Source organism: Osmerus mordax, chromosome 6 (assembly GCF_038355195.1).
Source record: "Osmerus mordax isolate fOsmMor3 chromosome 6, fOsmMor3.pri, whole genome shotgun sequence".
NCBI classification, from domain to species: domain Eukaryota; kingdom Metazoa; phylum Chordata; class Actinopteri; order Osmeriformes; family Osmeridae; genus Osmerus; species Osmerus mordax.
In genome coordinates, this window is record NC_090055.1 from 9901037 (window position 1) to 9918502 (window position 17466).

The 17466-nt window shown below is 47.3% G+C and overlaps 1 protein-coding gene across 1 annotated transcript in view; it reads left to right on the plus strand.

Moving 5' to 3' along the window:
* The window catches only part of bbs9 (Bardet-Biedl syndrome 9), a 76045-nt gene that overhangs the window by 27529 nt on the left and 31050 nt on the right, over window positions 1-17466 (plus strand). Inside the window, exons 15-18 of the mRNA XM_067237425.1 lie at window positions 1524-1664; window positions 5622-5717; window positions 6058-6230; window positions 6626-6778. Coding sequence (XP_067093526.1) covers window positions 1524-1664; window positions 5622-5717; window positions 6058-6230; window positions 6626-6778 — 563 coding nt within the window. The remainder of the gene's footprint in view (window positions 1-1523; window positions 1665-5621; window positions 5718-6057; window positions 6231-6625; window positions 6779-17466) is intronic.

The window sequence follows — 17466 nt, forward strand, 5'->3', positions numbered from 1 at the left end:
AGTTTTTGGGGCCGTTCCCAAAGACACCGTAGCTAAAGCGTCTCTTGAAAATTCGTAGCTCTCCTTACGAGCATGTTTGGGAAACGCACGTAGGAAATATCGATGGTTGCGTTATTTTGCTTGATCGTTGCTAAGATCCATCGTTATCGGGTAACGCAGCCCAGGCTAGCTCCACTGGGCATGACAACCTACTGGAACTGAACTCTCTCTCTCTCTGTGTCTCTCTCGCTCTGTGTCTCTCTCTGTGACTCTGTCTCTCTGTTGACAGTTTAGTTGCCTTCTTGTGTTTGGGCGATATGTTACAACAAGCGCAACAAACTACCAACATGCCGCATGGTTAGGTTCAGTGGATAGTCAGCTGAACATTTTGGGTCTTGTAGATTGGTCTGTCTAGACGGGTTTTTGTCTTCTGTCCTACTGTAGCTAGTGGTCTCTCTCCCTCCCTCCCTTTCTCCTTCCTTCTCTGTTTCCCCCCCTTTTTTCCTTTTCCGTATTCATATTTTACTTGCCCTGGCTCCTTTCTGAGGTATATACCTACATGAGGCTGGAGGAATTACCCCATATTTCTCTCTTCCTTTCTCTTCCACCCCTCCATTCTTCATCCTCCTTCCCAGTCGTCTAGAGAGGAAATACGTGAATGGGAAATACCCCTGGGCACTCTGTCTCCCTTCTTTTCCCTCTCCCCCCCCCCTCCTCATTCTCTCCTTCTCCCTCACCCTCTCTCTCTTCTCCTCCATCTCTCTTCCATCCCCTGTTATTCCGGCACCGGTTTTTGCCAAGCACAGCATCAGCCAACTCCGGGACAGTTATGGTTGGCCGCCCCGGCCCCCTAATTCGGCCCGTTGCTGTTTTAGGACTTCCATCGAGCGAGGAATCCTCCAAAAACACTGCAGAGTCAGTCAGTCAAGATGTCTGCGTGGAGTCTCGCCCACACGTGGGGTTAGACCGGACAAGTGTAGACAAAGATTGATTGGGGCCATGTTACTGTGAAATAGGGACAATGCTGAAAGGCTATTTTTCTATTGGAGATTTGCCTTGAGGTGCTTAGGGAGAATGTTTGTAGGGATATATTGTGGAAACTGAGCTTTCTAACCTCTAATTGAATAGCGCAAACCTTGCCTGGCACGTAATCCAGACACAGGTCCGGATCAAAAGCAAACAACTGGTGTTGACAATATCACATTTCTCACTCCCTCTCCCTCGCTTCCTATAGTGACCACACACACACACAGTCCCTTGTAGAATGTGAAGCTAAACTGAACTATGGTTCCTTTCCTGACACACACACACACACAGCAGACAAACACATGCAGTCATAAAGTCAAACAAACGCATGTAAGTCACAAAGTCAAGTGCCGTTTCTTATCAAATACTGTGCACGCTTGTCGTTGATCTCAGTTCCCCCTCCTCCCCTTCTGTCATCCTTTACCCCTAAGCACATTGAGCTGCAATTCTTGTATGAAATGTGCTATATAAATAAAATCTTATTATTATTCTCCTCTACCTTCACCTGTCCTCCTCAGGGGTGCCCAGGGTGGCCCAGTGCAAGTTCTTCCTGCCCCTCCGGCTGGTCTGCTGCCCCACGTCCACCTCCAAGAACGCCAAGTACAAGGTCACCGTGGACACCAACAAGCCCCCAGTCAACCTCAACAAGGTTTTCCCAGGTAACAGACACACCAGGGAAAGAGAGAGAGAGAGAGTGTGTGTGTATGTGTGTGATACCTGGGAAGCACTCATTATCAGGGATCAGTCGTCATCAGGATCTGGGAATGGCGTCCCCATACACAGTTCCCTGCAGCTGGTAAGATCTATGAAGATAGTGTGTGTGTGTGTGTAGAGCGAGAGAGACTGGGGCAGTAAAAAAAAAAAAAGAAGTTTGTTGGGGATAAAGATTAGTAGTTTATATTTATTTGCATGTGTATTTGTATATCCACCATGTATGCTTGTGCGTGTGTGTGTGTGTAGAGGGCGACTCGTGGTCAGATAAGGAACAATGTGATTGTGCTCTGTTCACCTTGGCTGGCGTCCTGAGGGGAGATAAGCTGCATTATCTCTGTCTGACATCCTGGGAGACCACACCATACTGGCCCCATGAGAACCGGAGTGTGTGTATGTGTGTGTGTGTTGCCTGAATTCATGTCTATGTGAGTGAAAAAAGGGACAGCTAAACATACTGTGGGACCATCATTCTTGGCTTTTGTGTGTGTGTGTGTGTGTGCGCGTGTGTGTGTGTGAGAGAGTGAGGGAGAACCATCATTCTTGAAAAGAAAAAGAGCTGGGTGTGTTTGTGAAAGAGATGCTTGACATGAGAAATACAGACTCCAACCAACACACTCTGACTTACTCAGAATCAGAATCAGAAAGGGATTTATTCGCCATGAAAGTTTGCACAGACAAGGAATTTGCTTTGGCAGGAAGGTGCATACAATAAACATATACCTAAAATTTAAATATGTGGACTAACTATACTAAGGGTACATAAACTAGCAGTACTAAGTGGGATAAATATAAGTTGCCGTAAATTACAATATAAAAATACAAAAATACAAATATTACAAAAAATACAAATGTACAAGATACCATGTTGTGGTGCAGTGCAAAAGCAGTGTGTTTTAAGCAATAAGTCATTTGAGTCAGTGTGGTCCCTTGGCCTTGTTGAAGAGGCCAACAGCGGAAGGGAAGAAACTGTTTTTGTGGCGTGAGGTATTGGTCCTGATAGACCGCAGCCTTCTGCCGGAGGGGAGTGACTGAAACAGGGAGTGTCCAGGGTGGGAGGAGTCGGCCACAATCTTCCTCGCTCGCCTCAGGGTCCTCGAGGTGTGCAGGTCCTCGAGGGTAGGCAGATTGCAGCCAATCACCTTCTCAGCAGTACGGATGATACGCTGCAGTCTGCTCTTGTCCTTGGCAGTGGCAGCAGCGTACCAGACGGTGATGGAGGAGGTGAGGATGGACTCAATGATGGCTGAGTAGAAGTGCACCATCATTGTCTTTGGCAGGTTGAACTTCTTCAGCTGCCGAAGGAAGTACATCCTCTTTTGTGCTTTCTTGATGAGGGAGCTGATGTTCAGTTCCCACTTGAGGTCCTGGGAGAGGATAGTGCCCAGGAAGCGGAAGGACTCCACAGTGTTGACTGGGGAGTCACACAGGGTGATGGGGGTGAGTGGGGCTGTGTTCCTCCTGAAGTCCACAACCATCTCCACTGTCTTAAGAGCATTGAGCTCTAAGTTGTTCTGGCTGCACCAGGTCACCAGGTTGGCCGCTTCCCACCTATAATCAGACTCGTCTCCACCAGAGATGAGCCCAATAAGGGTGGTGTCGTCCGCAAACTTCAGGAGTTTGACGGACGGATGACTGGAGGTGCAACTGTTGGTGTACAGGGAGAAGAGCAGAGGAGAAAGGACGCAGCCCTGAGGTGATCCGGTGCTGATGGACCGGGAGTCAGAGACTTGTGTTCCCAGCTTAACGCACTGCTTCCTGTCAGACAGGAAGTCTGTGATCTACCTGCAGGTGGAATCAGGCACGTTCAGCTGGGAGAGCTTGTCCTGAAGCAGGGCGGGGATGATGGTGTTGAAGGCAGAGCTGAAGTCCACAAACAGGATCCTGGCATAGGATGCTGGGGAGTCCAGGTGCTGTAGGGTGAAGTGGAGGGCCATGTTAACTGCATCGTCCACAGACCTGTTGGCTCTGTAGGCAAACTGCAGGGGGTCCAGTAGAGGGTCAGTGATGGATTTAAGGTGTGCCAGCACCAGGCGCTCGAAAGACTTCATTACCACAGAGGTCAGGGCGACGGGTCTGTAGTCATTATGTCCTGTTGGCCTTGGCTTTTTGGGCACAGGGATGATGGTGGAGGACTTGAGACAGGCTGGCACATGGCATGTCTCAAGGGAGGTGTTAAAGATGTGGGTAAACACCGGAGACAGCTGGTCAGCGCAGTGCTTGAGGGTGGCTGGAGAGACAGAGTCCGGCCCAGCTGCTTTGCGGGGGTTCTGCCTCTTGAAAAGTCTGTTAACTTCACCCTCCTGAATGGAGAGAGTCGTCACTGTAGAGGGGGGGAGGTGGGAGGCCTCCTGGGTGGGAAGGGGTAGTTCAAGACTGTCCAATTGTCTTTCAAATCTGCAGTAGAACTCATTCAGGTCGTTGGCCAGGCGGGAGTCGTTAGTGGAGTGGGGGGCTCTGGGCTTGTAGTTGGTAATTTGCCTGAGCCCTCTCCAGACAGAAGCAGAGTCGTTTGCAGAGAATTGGTGTTTTAGCCTCTCTGAGTACAGTCGTTTAGCCTCCCTCACCGCCTTGCTAAACCTGTTCTTTGACTCCTTGAAACTGTCTTTGTCCCCACTCCTAAACGCGGCCTCTTTCTCTGACCTCAACCTTCTGAGTTTAGCTGTAAACCAGGGTTTGTCGTTGTTGTAGCTTACCCTGGTGCGTGTTGGTATACAGCAGTCCTCACAGAAGCTGATGTATGATGTCACAGCCTCTGTGAGCTCATCCAGACTATTGGTAGCAGTCGTGAACATGTCCCAGTCAGTGCAGTCCAAGCACGCCCGCAGATCCTCCATAGCTTCACTGGTCCACTGTTTTGATGTCCTCACAGCAGGCTTACAGCGCTTTAGCTTCTGCCTGTATGCAGGAATCAGGTGGACCATGGCGTGGTCAGAGTGACCCAGTGCTGCTCGGGGGACCGCATGGTATGCTTTGCTGATTGTAGAGTAGCAGTGATCCAGGGTGTTTCCTTCTCTGGTAGGGCATTTGATGAATTGTCTATATTTTGGGAGTTCTTGAGTGAGATTGCCTTTGTTAAAGTCGCCTAGCACAATAACCAAGGAATCCGGATTTTCATGCTCCACACTCAGTATCTGGCTGGCGAGCACACGTTGAGCCTCGTTAACGCTAGCCTGCGGAGGCATGTAGACGCCAACCAGAATGAATGATGCAAACTCTCGTGGCGAGTAAAAAGATCTACAGTTAATAAAAAATGATTCCAGATCAGGAGAACAGTGCTGCAGAATCACTGTCACATCTTCACACCAGCCACTGTTAATGTAAAAACAAATACCACCGCCTTTCGTTTTGCCAGAGAGCACAGGGTTACGATCCGCTCTCAGCAGTTTGAAACCTGCTAGCTGTAGCGCAGAGTCTGGGATCAGTTCACTCAGCCATGTCTCCGTAAAGCACAAAACGGAAGATGAATGAAAGTCTCTGTTTTTCCACACCAGTAGCTGAAGTTCATCCAGTTTGTTGCTCAGTGAACGCACGTTGGAGAGAAATATCCCCGGTAACGCTGTGCGTGCCCCACGCCGACGGAGTCGCACCAGAGCACCGGCTCGTTTGCCTCTCCTACGGCGCTTCGCTGCTAGGACAAAGCCGAGGGTGGCTTTGACTATAATTCCCACTAATTCCGCCGCTGGAAGCAGAAAAGTGGGAAATAAATCCACAGGAGTTGTAGTCCTGATGTTTAGAAGTACTTCTCTAGTTAGAGAACCCCGGAAATCTTGGCAGAACACTGAATTAACAGACAAAACAAGACAAAAAAGAGCGCACCTAACGACCGAGGCAGCCATCATCGGCGCCATCTTGGATCTCTTAGAGTACATTCTCATACTGTTTGTCTGTCTCTCTATTTCTAGACTTTGCTGAAAAGTCAGAGGATAAGGAAGGCAATGCCATGGCCTTCCACTTCATCTCCGGGGCTCGAGTCACTGTGCTGGCCTCCAAGACTTCCCGTGAGACACACACACACACACATACAAACACACACACACATGGACATCAGGGCTCTGACTCTGTAGGAATTGACTGTGCATGCGCACACAAACTTGTGAATGCATGTATTCATCACAAATCATATACTGATATAGTATGCATGGGATGGGTATAGCTCAGTGGTTAGAGCATTTTGACTGCATATCAAGAGATCCCAGGTTCGAACCCCCCCATGCATGGCTTTGGACGAGAGTGGCTATTCTCACTCACTCACTTTCTCTCTCTCTCTCTCTTTCTCTCTCTCTCTCTCTCTCTCTCTCTCTCTCTCTCTCTCTCTCTCTCTCTCTCTCTTTCCCACAGAGCGCTACCGCATCCAGAGTGACAGTTTCGAGGACATCTGGTTGGTGGCCAAGGAGCTGGTGCAGCGGTTCGACAGCCACTTCCAAGCGCTGGGCGTCAAGGACTTCAGGAACAGCTTCTCAGGACCCATCCCTCTCAGCGAGTACTTTGAGACTGTCGACCAGCACTTCGAGGTGCGCCCAAGGGTTTCAGATCCCAGAGCGTAATAAAAGGAACAGGTTTTGATCCTACTCTGACATGTTTTAGGGATCCATTTGTCATGATCGCAAATGAATGTCCTCCCTTAGGAAGGGTGGTTTTTAGTTACATTTCAGTTTCTCTTTTTCTTGCTTTAGATTGTTTTTCACATTTGTTACATGTTGTGTTCTTCTCATTGGGCATCTATCACGCGTTCACATTTACATTGAGTGTTTCCTCTGCTGAGACGATAGATCACGGAAACACTCAAAGGCTCGTTGAGACTTTGCATGATCTTGTATGAACCATGTCACCTTCATGTTGCTGTAACATGGTATCCATGTCCTCTTTCCGTTGCCGTGGCGCGACCTCCGTGCCCTGCCGGGAGCAGCTGCGTGTCAGTGCAGAGAAGTACCAGGACCTGCTGTCTGAGCGGGCCGTCCAGTTCCGGGCCATCCAGCGTCGCCTCCTCACACGCTTCAAAGACAAGACCCCCGCCCCCCTCCAGAACCTGGACACTCTCATGGAGGGGACCTACCGCCAGGTCAGACCCCAACACACACCGAAGTCACATACATACATACACACACACACTCACTGTCACACACACAGTCACATACACACATGCACACACACACTTTCACATACACACTGTCACATACTGTACACAATACTGTAGGTCTGACCCCAACACACAGTTGACACTACTTTAACATGAACACACACACACACACTCAAACACACGCACACAAGACTGGGACATAGGGCATAGAGAGCATGTGTTTTGTTCTTTCCTCTGTGGATGGGAGTGTTGATTTTAGGAGAGGCCTCAAGTGGTGCTTACCTCACACCCAATTGTGATTCACACACACACAGTAATGATTGTGCTAGTGTTGATTTACAGACTGATAGACCTACTCAGCTGATTTATGTACTTCCTGCTATTACTGATTAGGTGTTACTTCATACCCAAGGCCTAGGCTGTACTTACAGGCAGACTAACATGCAGCCATGGCCACACACTCACACTCACACACACACACTCACACACACACTCACACACAGAATCACATGCACTTTTATGCACACATTCACGTACATGTTGAGACAGTGTTTGTTTGTACACAGGGCTACGTTGTTTCTGCGTTTGTCTCGGTTTGAGGCCCGGGTAATTGACGCTGGAGCCTTCCTTTGTAAATGATGAATAAACACAGCAACCTCATTAGAAATCTCTGTTTAGGTCTCTCTCTCTCTGTGTGTGTGTGATGGAAGTGTGTTACTCTGTGATGTCGGAAGGTTTTCCAAACGTTTTCTTGTCTGCACTTGTGTGTTTAGTTCAGTTCTACTATTGTGAGTTTGTGGTCACTTGCCTGATGGGTTCTCATTGTGTGTGCTCGCTGTGGAATTAGTTTGGTGTGTGTGTGCGTGTGTGCGCGCGTCCGTCAAAGAGGCACAGGCTGTACGACGTTGAAAAGTGATGGTCCCTTGCCGTCGCTGTTTACAGTAGGGAATAGTTTGGTGGGGCGCTCTTTATGCCATTAATTAGTTGTGCTCCCGTTACCGCACTGGGAGTGTGTGACATCATGACTTCATAAGATATTTAATGTGCCAGTACCTCACCACCTCTCCTCCTCTGAGAAGAACCATACAAATGTGTCCCAAGGTAAAACCTTGGCTGGGCTCAAACCTCAAGAGTAGAGCAGATGTCTGCCTAATATCATTCTACACACTCTCCGTTGAACTAACGCTACATTTTTACCAGGGCCTTATTTTTCTCGGTGATGTCTTTCTCGTATTTTATCTGAGCCGAAATGAATTCTGTTTTCAGATAACACCGTGTTAGTCCTCCTGCTAGGCTAATCATGGATACTAGAAGTACCAGTCAGCGTCTCTCTTTGGTAGACGGCCCCGCGCTGGTGGTAATAGCGTTCATGTATCGGTGTCTTACGTTAGCTAGTGCTGACGAAGCATCCGAGTCCGTCCCTTAGCATGGCTAGGCTAACCATGACTAATGCACTCCAGTGTCACTCCGTCCATCAAGCTATCTCTCCCAGCTCCCGCTTCCCGCTTGCCCTCGCGACGCATTCGGGAAGTTTATGACACTCTATACGTGCTGTAATGTATACACTTGCACCTTAATGGACGCTATCGACGGCTACTCGGAAGAGTGATGTACGCATCAAATTAATAATTCATGTATATATCTGGGTATGAGTTATGTAGCTTTCTAAGAACTGATCTATGCTTCAGAAGTTGCTTGCTCAGCTCGTCCTTGCATGAAGAGTTTGCGTGGGCCATTATTTCATCTCTTGTGGAACACATTGGCTTGTTTTGTGAATTCATCAATGTGTCTGTTGAGATATTATGTCCAGGAGGAGTTCAACGTCTGAATTTTAACCCAAGAGTCATTCTTTCATTTCAAATCCAAATCCAACATTCTTACATTCTTAAAACACAATGTAGACCTCTTGACTGAAGATGACCAGAGGAGGCTAGGCCTACAAGGCTACAGTATCTGTAAAAAATAGTATATCATCAGTTTTGAGAAAAATATTTTTAAGACCTGAAAATTGAGGACATTCCCAATACATTTCTATGGTATTATATCATCAGATACATTTTATTGCAATATTGGTCAAGTTAATAGCCTACATTATTGAGTTTTAAAACTCTTTAGAATGTTTTTACATTTTATGGCATTACTACATTTTTCATTACATTGGGTGCTACATTATATAATGGTGAATGAAATGAATTACTAGTTGGTTGAATTTGTCAGTGCGAAAGCAAGCATACTCCTGAATAGAAAACAACAACAAAAAACAATGGAAATGGAACAGTCTGTGGTGAATTTGGAATTTGTTTGAACAACCCCTTTAATTTGGTCTCAGAGGAATGCCAGACGGGTACATTTTCTTTGTGTATCTGTGGATTTGGGGATTTCCCCTCGTTAGCGTGTCTGTGTGTTTACACGAGTCTGCCTTTTTTCCAGAATGATCTGAGAGATAACAGAAAGAGGCCTGTGAGAATTTCTTTGGTCCGGTGTACGTTCATATACCAGGATAATATTCCCATTGTTCTTTCTTCCCTCATATCTTCCTCCTATATTTTATTCATGAAGCCCAGATGCAGCCGCCCGTGGCTCATAATGTCTATCTGAGCTGGCCAGAGGTGTCTGTTTCCCCCACTTCTCCTTCTCACTACTTAAAAAGACATTACTCATCTTGGCCCAGTGGTTTACGGTCCGGCCCGGCTCTCCCTTCAACTCTGCTTTGATTAATCTGGCAGCTATGGAAAGGTGAGCCAGAGGGCTAGCTTAGCCTAGCGTTAGCATTCCTGCTTTTTTTCTTTTTTTCTTGCTGCCAGTGACCTCTCATGAAAGTACTCTTGTCAATCAAGATTGGATAGACATTTCTGAAAGTGGAATGGATAGGCAGAGAAAGAGTGAGGGTAGGATGGAGGGGGGTAAGCAGGGTAGTTCCCATAAATATTTTCCCAACGATTTTCCTCAGAGGTAAAATGGCCTCCGTTTGTTAGTGTTAGCGTTAGCGCGCTAGGATAACCTAGCGAGCGTCTCTGTCTGGGAGCTGAACGGAGGCTCCCTGTAATTAGCAGTTCAAACGCAGGAGGTGGGCTGCTAGCGGTCCTGACTGACAGGCTCCTGATGGGCCTCTCGGCCCCGTAATGGAGGCTTCTCACAGACAGCGTCTTGATTTATTTGGCCCCAAATGGAGCACTAAACACAGCTAAACATGGCTAAACACAGATCCCACTGTGTACCTGAGGCCCCCTTGCGATTAATGGTCAGGGCTCTCTCCGAGATGTGTTTGTGGGTGGACTGTGCCATCGTTCTGTGATTTTGGCTTTGCGTGTGTGTGAATGTTTTTTCGATAAGCCGAGTTGTGTGTGTGTTTGAAAGGCAGTCTCTCAGGTGCGGTGGGGTATTTAGGTAGCAGATCAAAGGCCAGAAGGACCTGAGGGAGTTCCTCTGTTTTTCCTCTTTCTTTGACCCCAGGGTATTTAACAGAGGAAACACACATTTACACATATCAGCTGTCTCTCTCTTTCTTTCTCTGTCTCACTGTCTTTCACTGTCTCTCTCTCTCTCTCTCTCTCTCTCTCTCTCTCTCTCTCTTTGTCTTTCTCTCACACACACACACACACACATGCGCTAAATGAATGACACATGGAGAGGTCACTGCGGCCTGGTATGTTTTTACTTAAACAAGTTTGTTTATGTAAATGTCTGTCTTATCAATGTGGCTTTCATTCAGGTGACTGACTTAGGCAAGTGTGTGTACGGGGGACTGTGATACAACTGAGTGTGTGACATGAGTGTGTGTGGCACAGTCAAGCTAGTCAGTAAATTAGTAGTGTGAGAACCCTTGTTGGTAGACACGGTTCCAAGGCAGAATTGGTCAATGAGATGACTCTTCGTGGATACAATAATGAAAATAGCCAGGCAATTTCAAATTGTGTCTTGGGTCAGGAGATTGGTCATTACTTTGAGTCAGTGACCGTGTGGGCAGGTGTTGGTGTGTCTGTGTGTGTGTGTGTGTTTGTGTACGTTCTGGATGGTGTGTGTGTGTCTGGGCTGCTGTATCATGGGCCCTCGGGCCATGCACAGCAGGGGAGTGACAGAGAGAGAAGAGGGTTGGGGGGTTTGGGAGTTTATCAAAGAATGTGAAATCCCTGAGCCACAGCAAAGACTATCTCTGCCAGTCTGCGCACACACACGCACACACTCCCAGGTGTTTGCCCAAAGGCAGGGCAGACGGCAGGCAGTTGGCTGCTGGAGGTGTTTGGGGTGTACAGCACCCTATCTGCTGCGCTGTTCTTACTGTTCTGGGGGCGGTTCCATGGGAGTCAGATTCTGGTGGCCCTTTATTACAGTATGTATGTCTGTACATCTGCCAATGAAAAGAGGAGAAGAGAGAGGAAGATAGAAGAAAGGAACGCTTTTTTTTTTTTTTTTACTGCTTCCTCCTCTCACCTTCTTCCTCGGTGACCACTCAGACGTAGCGTAGCAACCTCCGGGGTCTGTCAGTCTAGTCTGTCTTTAGACCCCAACACCCCCCCCACCCCTTAATAGCTTTCTCTCCTGTGCGTTGTACATCTACAGTTTTAACCACAAAGAATCTCGCCAGGTATGCCCCCCACCACCACCACCACCCTGCTGCCTCCTCCAGTCCAATCCTTTGGTATTAGGGCCCTGAAGAATGTCATTTCATCTCCCAGCTACGGGGGGGCGAGAGGGAGGGAGGGAGGGGGGATAGAGAGGCCTTAGGGACTGCCACAGGGGGCCCCTGCTGCTATGGCGGGTTAGGGTCCTAATCTCCTTGTGTCCGTTGAGTGGCTCTTAACCAGCTGAATGGGGACTGGATTCCACCCTGACTATGGAGCATGCCCACTCCCACTGGCCTTTTGTAGTGCGTAATCCCAGGTTAGCCAGCGGCTAACGGGATTATGCACGCGGCGTAATTAAAGTGGTACACACGCAGGCTTACTCACTCAGATCAGGCATGCGAGTCAAAACCGGTCTCAGGTACACACACACATGGTCCCTCATACACAGACACACACACATGCAGGAGGCTGTGAAAATACACACACGCACACCATCCTTTCCCCAGATGCTCATTAGCTCCAGTTCCACAGAGGGGTCTTCTGGGGACGCCCCGCCCTGCAGTGTTTCCTGAGGACTTGCCTGCTCCCCCCCCCCCCCTCCAGGAGAACCTTGTCACCGCTCTATGCTACGGTTGAAAAACCGAGATTAAACCTCAGCAGGACTGAACCTGAAGCTCAATCCTGGTCTCGTTCATGTTGCGGACATGTCACCGTGCCAAATGCATCGTCAAATCAGATCAGATATTATTGTCATGTAGAAACATTAGCATGGCTAATAGTCTTCTGTAAGTGTTTCGGAGTATGTTACTCTTTACGCATCCTCGGCCACACATACACTCTACCGGTGGATTTACTCTCCTGGCACACACGTACACACGTACACACATACAGTCTCTGTCTATGCGTATAGCTTGGTGTGCAGGAAGGAGAAAGCCATTAGAGACAGCAGACTGATGGATGGTGACAGGAGTACAGGACAACAACAACACTACACTCTAGCCAGGACCTTTAACCACAGACACACAACACACAACCACCCTGCCACTGTCTATAGACACACATACGCACTCTCTTAATGTCTGTCTCTCTCTATGTGTATGTTTTGCAGTGTGTGTAACCCCGGTCTCTGGGATGAATTAGTGCTGCATATGTTGGCTGTGTTGGCCAAGTTCACGTGACATTTCCCCGCATTTTGATAAATCGACTGATTTACCTTCTATGGCCTCGGCGTATGAATAGTTGTCTGTTCCACACACACACACACACACACACACACACACACACACTGACACAGACAGGCTCACATCCAAGAGGACATTTATTTCATGCTACTAATTTATGAGTGATGATCTGAATCCTGTTTGTTAAAGATTTGGCCAAACTGCAAGCAAGTAACGGCCAACAGAATGTGTGTCTGTGTGTGTTTATATGCGTGTTTGTGTTTTGTAGAGCACATGCAAAAATGATTACGCTTGTGAATATTTATTCCCTATACCTGATGGACATACAGTTAGGTCCATAAATATTTGGACATTGACACAATTTTCATCATTTTGGCTCTGTATACCACCACAATGGATTTGAAATGAAACAATCAAGATGTGCTTTAAGTGCAGACTTTCAGCTTTAATTTCAGGGTATTTACATCCAAATCAGGTGAACGGTGTAGGAATTACAACACATTTGATATGTGGCCCCCCCCCCCCTTTTTAAGGGACCAAAAGTAATTGGACAATTGGCTGCTCAGCTGTTCCATGGCCAGGTGTATGTTATTCCCTCATGGAAGTTCGTTATTTCATTGACAAGGAGCAGATAAAAGGTCTAGAGTTCATTTCAAGTATGGTATTTGTGTTTGGAATCTGTTGCTGTCAACTCTCAATATGAAGTCCAAAGAGCTGTCACCATCAGTGAAGCAAGCCATCGTTAGGCTGAAAAATCTAAACAAACCTATCAGAGAGATAGCAAAAACATTAGGTGTGGCCAAATCAACTGTTTGGTACATTCTTAAAAAGAAAGAACGCACTGGTGAGCTCAGCAACACCAAAAGACCCGGAAGACCACAGAAAACAACTGTGGTGGATGACAGAAGAATTCTTTCCCTGGTGAAGAAAAACCCCTTCACAACAGTTGGTCAGATCAAGAACACTCTCCAGGAGGTAGGCGTATCTGTGTCAAAGTCAACAATTAAGAGAAGACTTCACCAGAGTAAATACAGAGGGTTCACCACAAGATGTAAACCATTGGTGAGTCTCAAAAACAGGAAGACCAGATTAGAGTTTGCCAAAAAACATCTAAAAGAGCCTGAACAGTTCTGGAACAACATCCTATGGACAGATGAGACCAAGATCAACTTGTACCAGAATGATGGGAAGAGAAGAGTATGGAGAAGGGAAGGAACTGCTCATGATCCAAAGCATACCACCTCATCAGTGAAGCATGGTGGAGGTAGTGTTATGGCGTGGGCATGTATGGCTGCCAATGGAACTGGTTCCCTTGTATTTATCGATGATGTGACTGCTGACAAAAGCAGTAGGATGAATTCTGAAGTGTTTCGGGCAATATTATCTGCTCAGATTCAGCCAAATGCTTCAGAACTCATAGGACGGCGCTTCACAGTGCAGATGGACAATGACCCAAAGCATACTGCGAAAGCAACCAAAGAGTTTTTTAAGGCAAAGAAGTGGAATGTTCTGCAATGGCCAAGTCAATCACCTGACCTAAATCCAATTGAGCATGCATTTCACTTGCTAAAGACAAAACTGAAGGGAAAATGCCCCAAGAACAAGCAGGAACTGAAGACAGTTGCAGTAGAGGCCTGGCAGAGCATCACCAGGGACGAAACCCAGCGTCTGGTGATGTCTATGGGTTCCAGACTTCAGGCTGTCATTGACTGCAAAAGATTTGCAACCAAGTATTAAAAGTGACAATTAGATTTATGATTATGTTAGTTTGTCCAATTATTTTTGGTCCCTTAAAAAGGGGGGGGCCACATATAAAATGTGTTGTAATTCCTACACCTGATTTACATTTACATTTAGTCATTTAGCAGACGCTCTTATCCAGAGAGACTTACAGTAAGTACAGGGACATTCCCCCGAGGCAAGTAGGATGAAGTGCCTTGCCCAAGGACACAACGTCAGTTGGCATGAACGGGAATTGAACTGGGAACCTTCGGATTACTAGCCCGACTCCCTCACCGCTCAGCCACCTGACAAACTGCTTATGAGAAAACCAATGTCATAAATGTAAATGCTACTACCGCTAAAGCATGCTAATCTAATCGATTTGGATGTAAATACCCTGAAATTAAAGCTGAAAGTCTGCACTTAAAGCACATCTTGATTGTTTCATTTCAAATCCATTGTGGTGGTATACAGAGCCAAAATGATGAAAATTGTGTCAATGTCCAAATATTTATGGACCTAACTGTAAGTCCACTGGTGCAATGTTATTGAATAACTCATTCTTAGTGTGTGCGTGCGCGCGACTTGTGCATGCTAGTGTGGAATGCTCATTGGTGTTTGTATGTATTTGTGGTAACCTGCTCTTGCGTGTGTGTGTGTGTGTGTGTGTGTGTGTGTGTGTGTGTGTGGAAGACAGGCCGGCCCTATGACTGATCACCTCTCCCTTTGCGCTTTCTCCAAAGTCAACATGTCCTCCCCTCTCTGCTTTCTTTACCATGTATGTGTTGCTTCCGCCTGCAGACAATGCCCGTTTTATATGATTACACATACTCACTCTGTAATCAGAAGGCTTGCCTACTAAGGCGTGCGCGTGTGTGTGTGTGTGTGTGTGTGTGCGCGCGCGCGTGTGTGTGTACGTCGGCATGCGCCTCTACCCGCGACGCCACGGTGCGGATATTTATCTTGTTGCCGTAAAATTCCCAGTTCCCCTCGTTTTTTTTCTCCCCCTCCTCCGCCGTGGTGCGTTCAAAGGAGACCATTGAGAGAAAAGCAAACAGGCATGTCATGGACAAACAGAGCCCTGCGTAGCAGAGACATAGCAAGCAAGGGTGTGTGTGTGTTTGTTTGTGTGTGTGTGTGTGTGTGTGTGTGTGTTAGGATTTGGGTTTGGGTTTAGGGGTTGAGACTTAATGTGCAGCAATGCATTTGCTGTGTGTTTGTGCGCGATTTATGGCATGTGTGTTAAGATGAGCAAGGAGACAATGCCCCTATTGTGGCGTTCCTCAGGATCATTAAAGCTTGTGTCATCAGGATTTATCATGCTGTGCAACTATGCAATTATTAGATTAGCATGCTTTAGCGGTAGTAGCGTTTACATTTATGACATTGGTTTTCTCGTAAGCAGTTTGTATCTGAATGGGACCTACAGGCTACAGTTAGCATTAGCTTGTGGCTAGTGGACTGCAACAGGAGTCGTCTTTGCCAGACGTCCTTAGCTTCAAATTAGTGTCATTTTCACTGGGACCCAGACCAAACCTCTAACTTCAGTCTAATGGTGTGTGTGTACGTGTTAGTGTGTGTGTGCGCGCTTGTGTGTGTATGTCTACCTGCCAAAGGTACACTTGGGCTGTTAAGTCTGGACTGCTTCAAGTGAGTAAAATCTTTTCTCTGATTCCCACTCCCCCTCAAGTCCCCCCCCCTCTCTCTCTCTCTCTCTCTCTCTCTCTCTCTCTCTCTCTCTCTCTCTCTCTCTCTCTCTCTCTCTCTCTCTCTCTCTCTCTCTCTCTCTCTCTCTCCCCCTCCCTCCCTCTATCATCCCCATGTCCATTTCCACCAGGCTCTCTTACTTCAATTTCATTCAGTCTCCCTCCCTCTCTCTACAAAGTAATACCTTGGTTTACATAGGAGGCTATGACTTATTCACTGCACTTAGGCTTGCGATCACGTTTCCTGAAAGTGGACTCTGTTGACATGCTTGTGACCCCTGAAATGGTTCTGGGACAGTCGGTCTCTGCTGGGGCACGTTTGCTGGCCTCTGATACACACTGACACACACACACACACATTCCTATGATGTACAGAAAACATTTAACATTTGAAAGGTTGACTAAGTGGCACTGAACACCTCTACTGTGTCACAGTATTTTCTGTGTGTGTTACGGTCCTCTGTGTGTGTGTGTGTATGCGCGCGTAATGGTCTTGTGTGTGTGTGTTACGGTCTTGTGTGGGTGTTACTGTCTTCCCTGTGTGTGTGTGTGTGTGTGTGTGTGTGTGTGTGTGTTTGGGTCCCCTCTCTGTCTTTGTTTGATGCTAATTTGTAGCCAGGATCAGCAGTGTTGTGTCTGCAAGAGATTGGATGTCTTTGTTTTTGTCTCTTGCACAAACAGATCTGCAATGCTCTATACTATGTACACACACACACACACGCGCAAACACTTGTTTCTCTTTTTCCCTCTCTGTTTTCCTGAGTATTAACCTGAGGAACCACACACACACACACACACACACACACACACACACACACACACACACACACACACACACACACACACACACACAGCACTAAGCCCCCACAGCTCTCACATGAGGAGAACGTCCTCCCAGAGTACCCAGGGAGCCCCTCTGCTCGTCTTCTGTCTGCGTCGCTTCTCTGCTGCTTGACCTGCTCATCCAGCCTGGGTGTCTTTCAGGAGGACAGATATCCCGGTCGAAGCTGCCTTCCCTACCCTTCTGCCTCTACTAGGAGGTTCCCCATATCGTTTTTCTGGGGTTGTGTGTTGCGTTGTCTTGCGTAGGCCTTGGTGCGTGGTTACTATGTGTATGATTATGTGTGTGTGTGTGTGTATGTGTGTGCGTTTGTGTGTGTGCTGCCTGGGAGGTGAGTTTGAGCTGTTAATGACAGACCAGAGGAGTGTGTGTGGACTGAAATGGGTAGAAAGGAAGGCCTCTGTGTGATTAGAGGCCCACAGTTAGACAGGGAGAGACTAAATATGGAAGCCTTGGACGGACAGCAACGCTGTCCTACAAACACACACACACACACACGTGCGCACACACACACCAAAATGCACAGATACTTGCTAAAAAGAAGTAGCATGTCAGTTTTGCAAAACAGGAATGGTGTTTTTCAGTATTTCTCTTGCTCCAGTGTACTTACTGACAGTCAGAATGTTCCAGCGTCAGTGATATATATACTTACGTA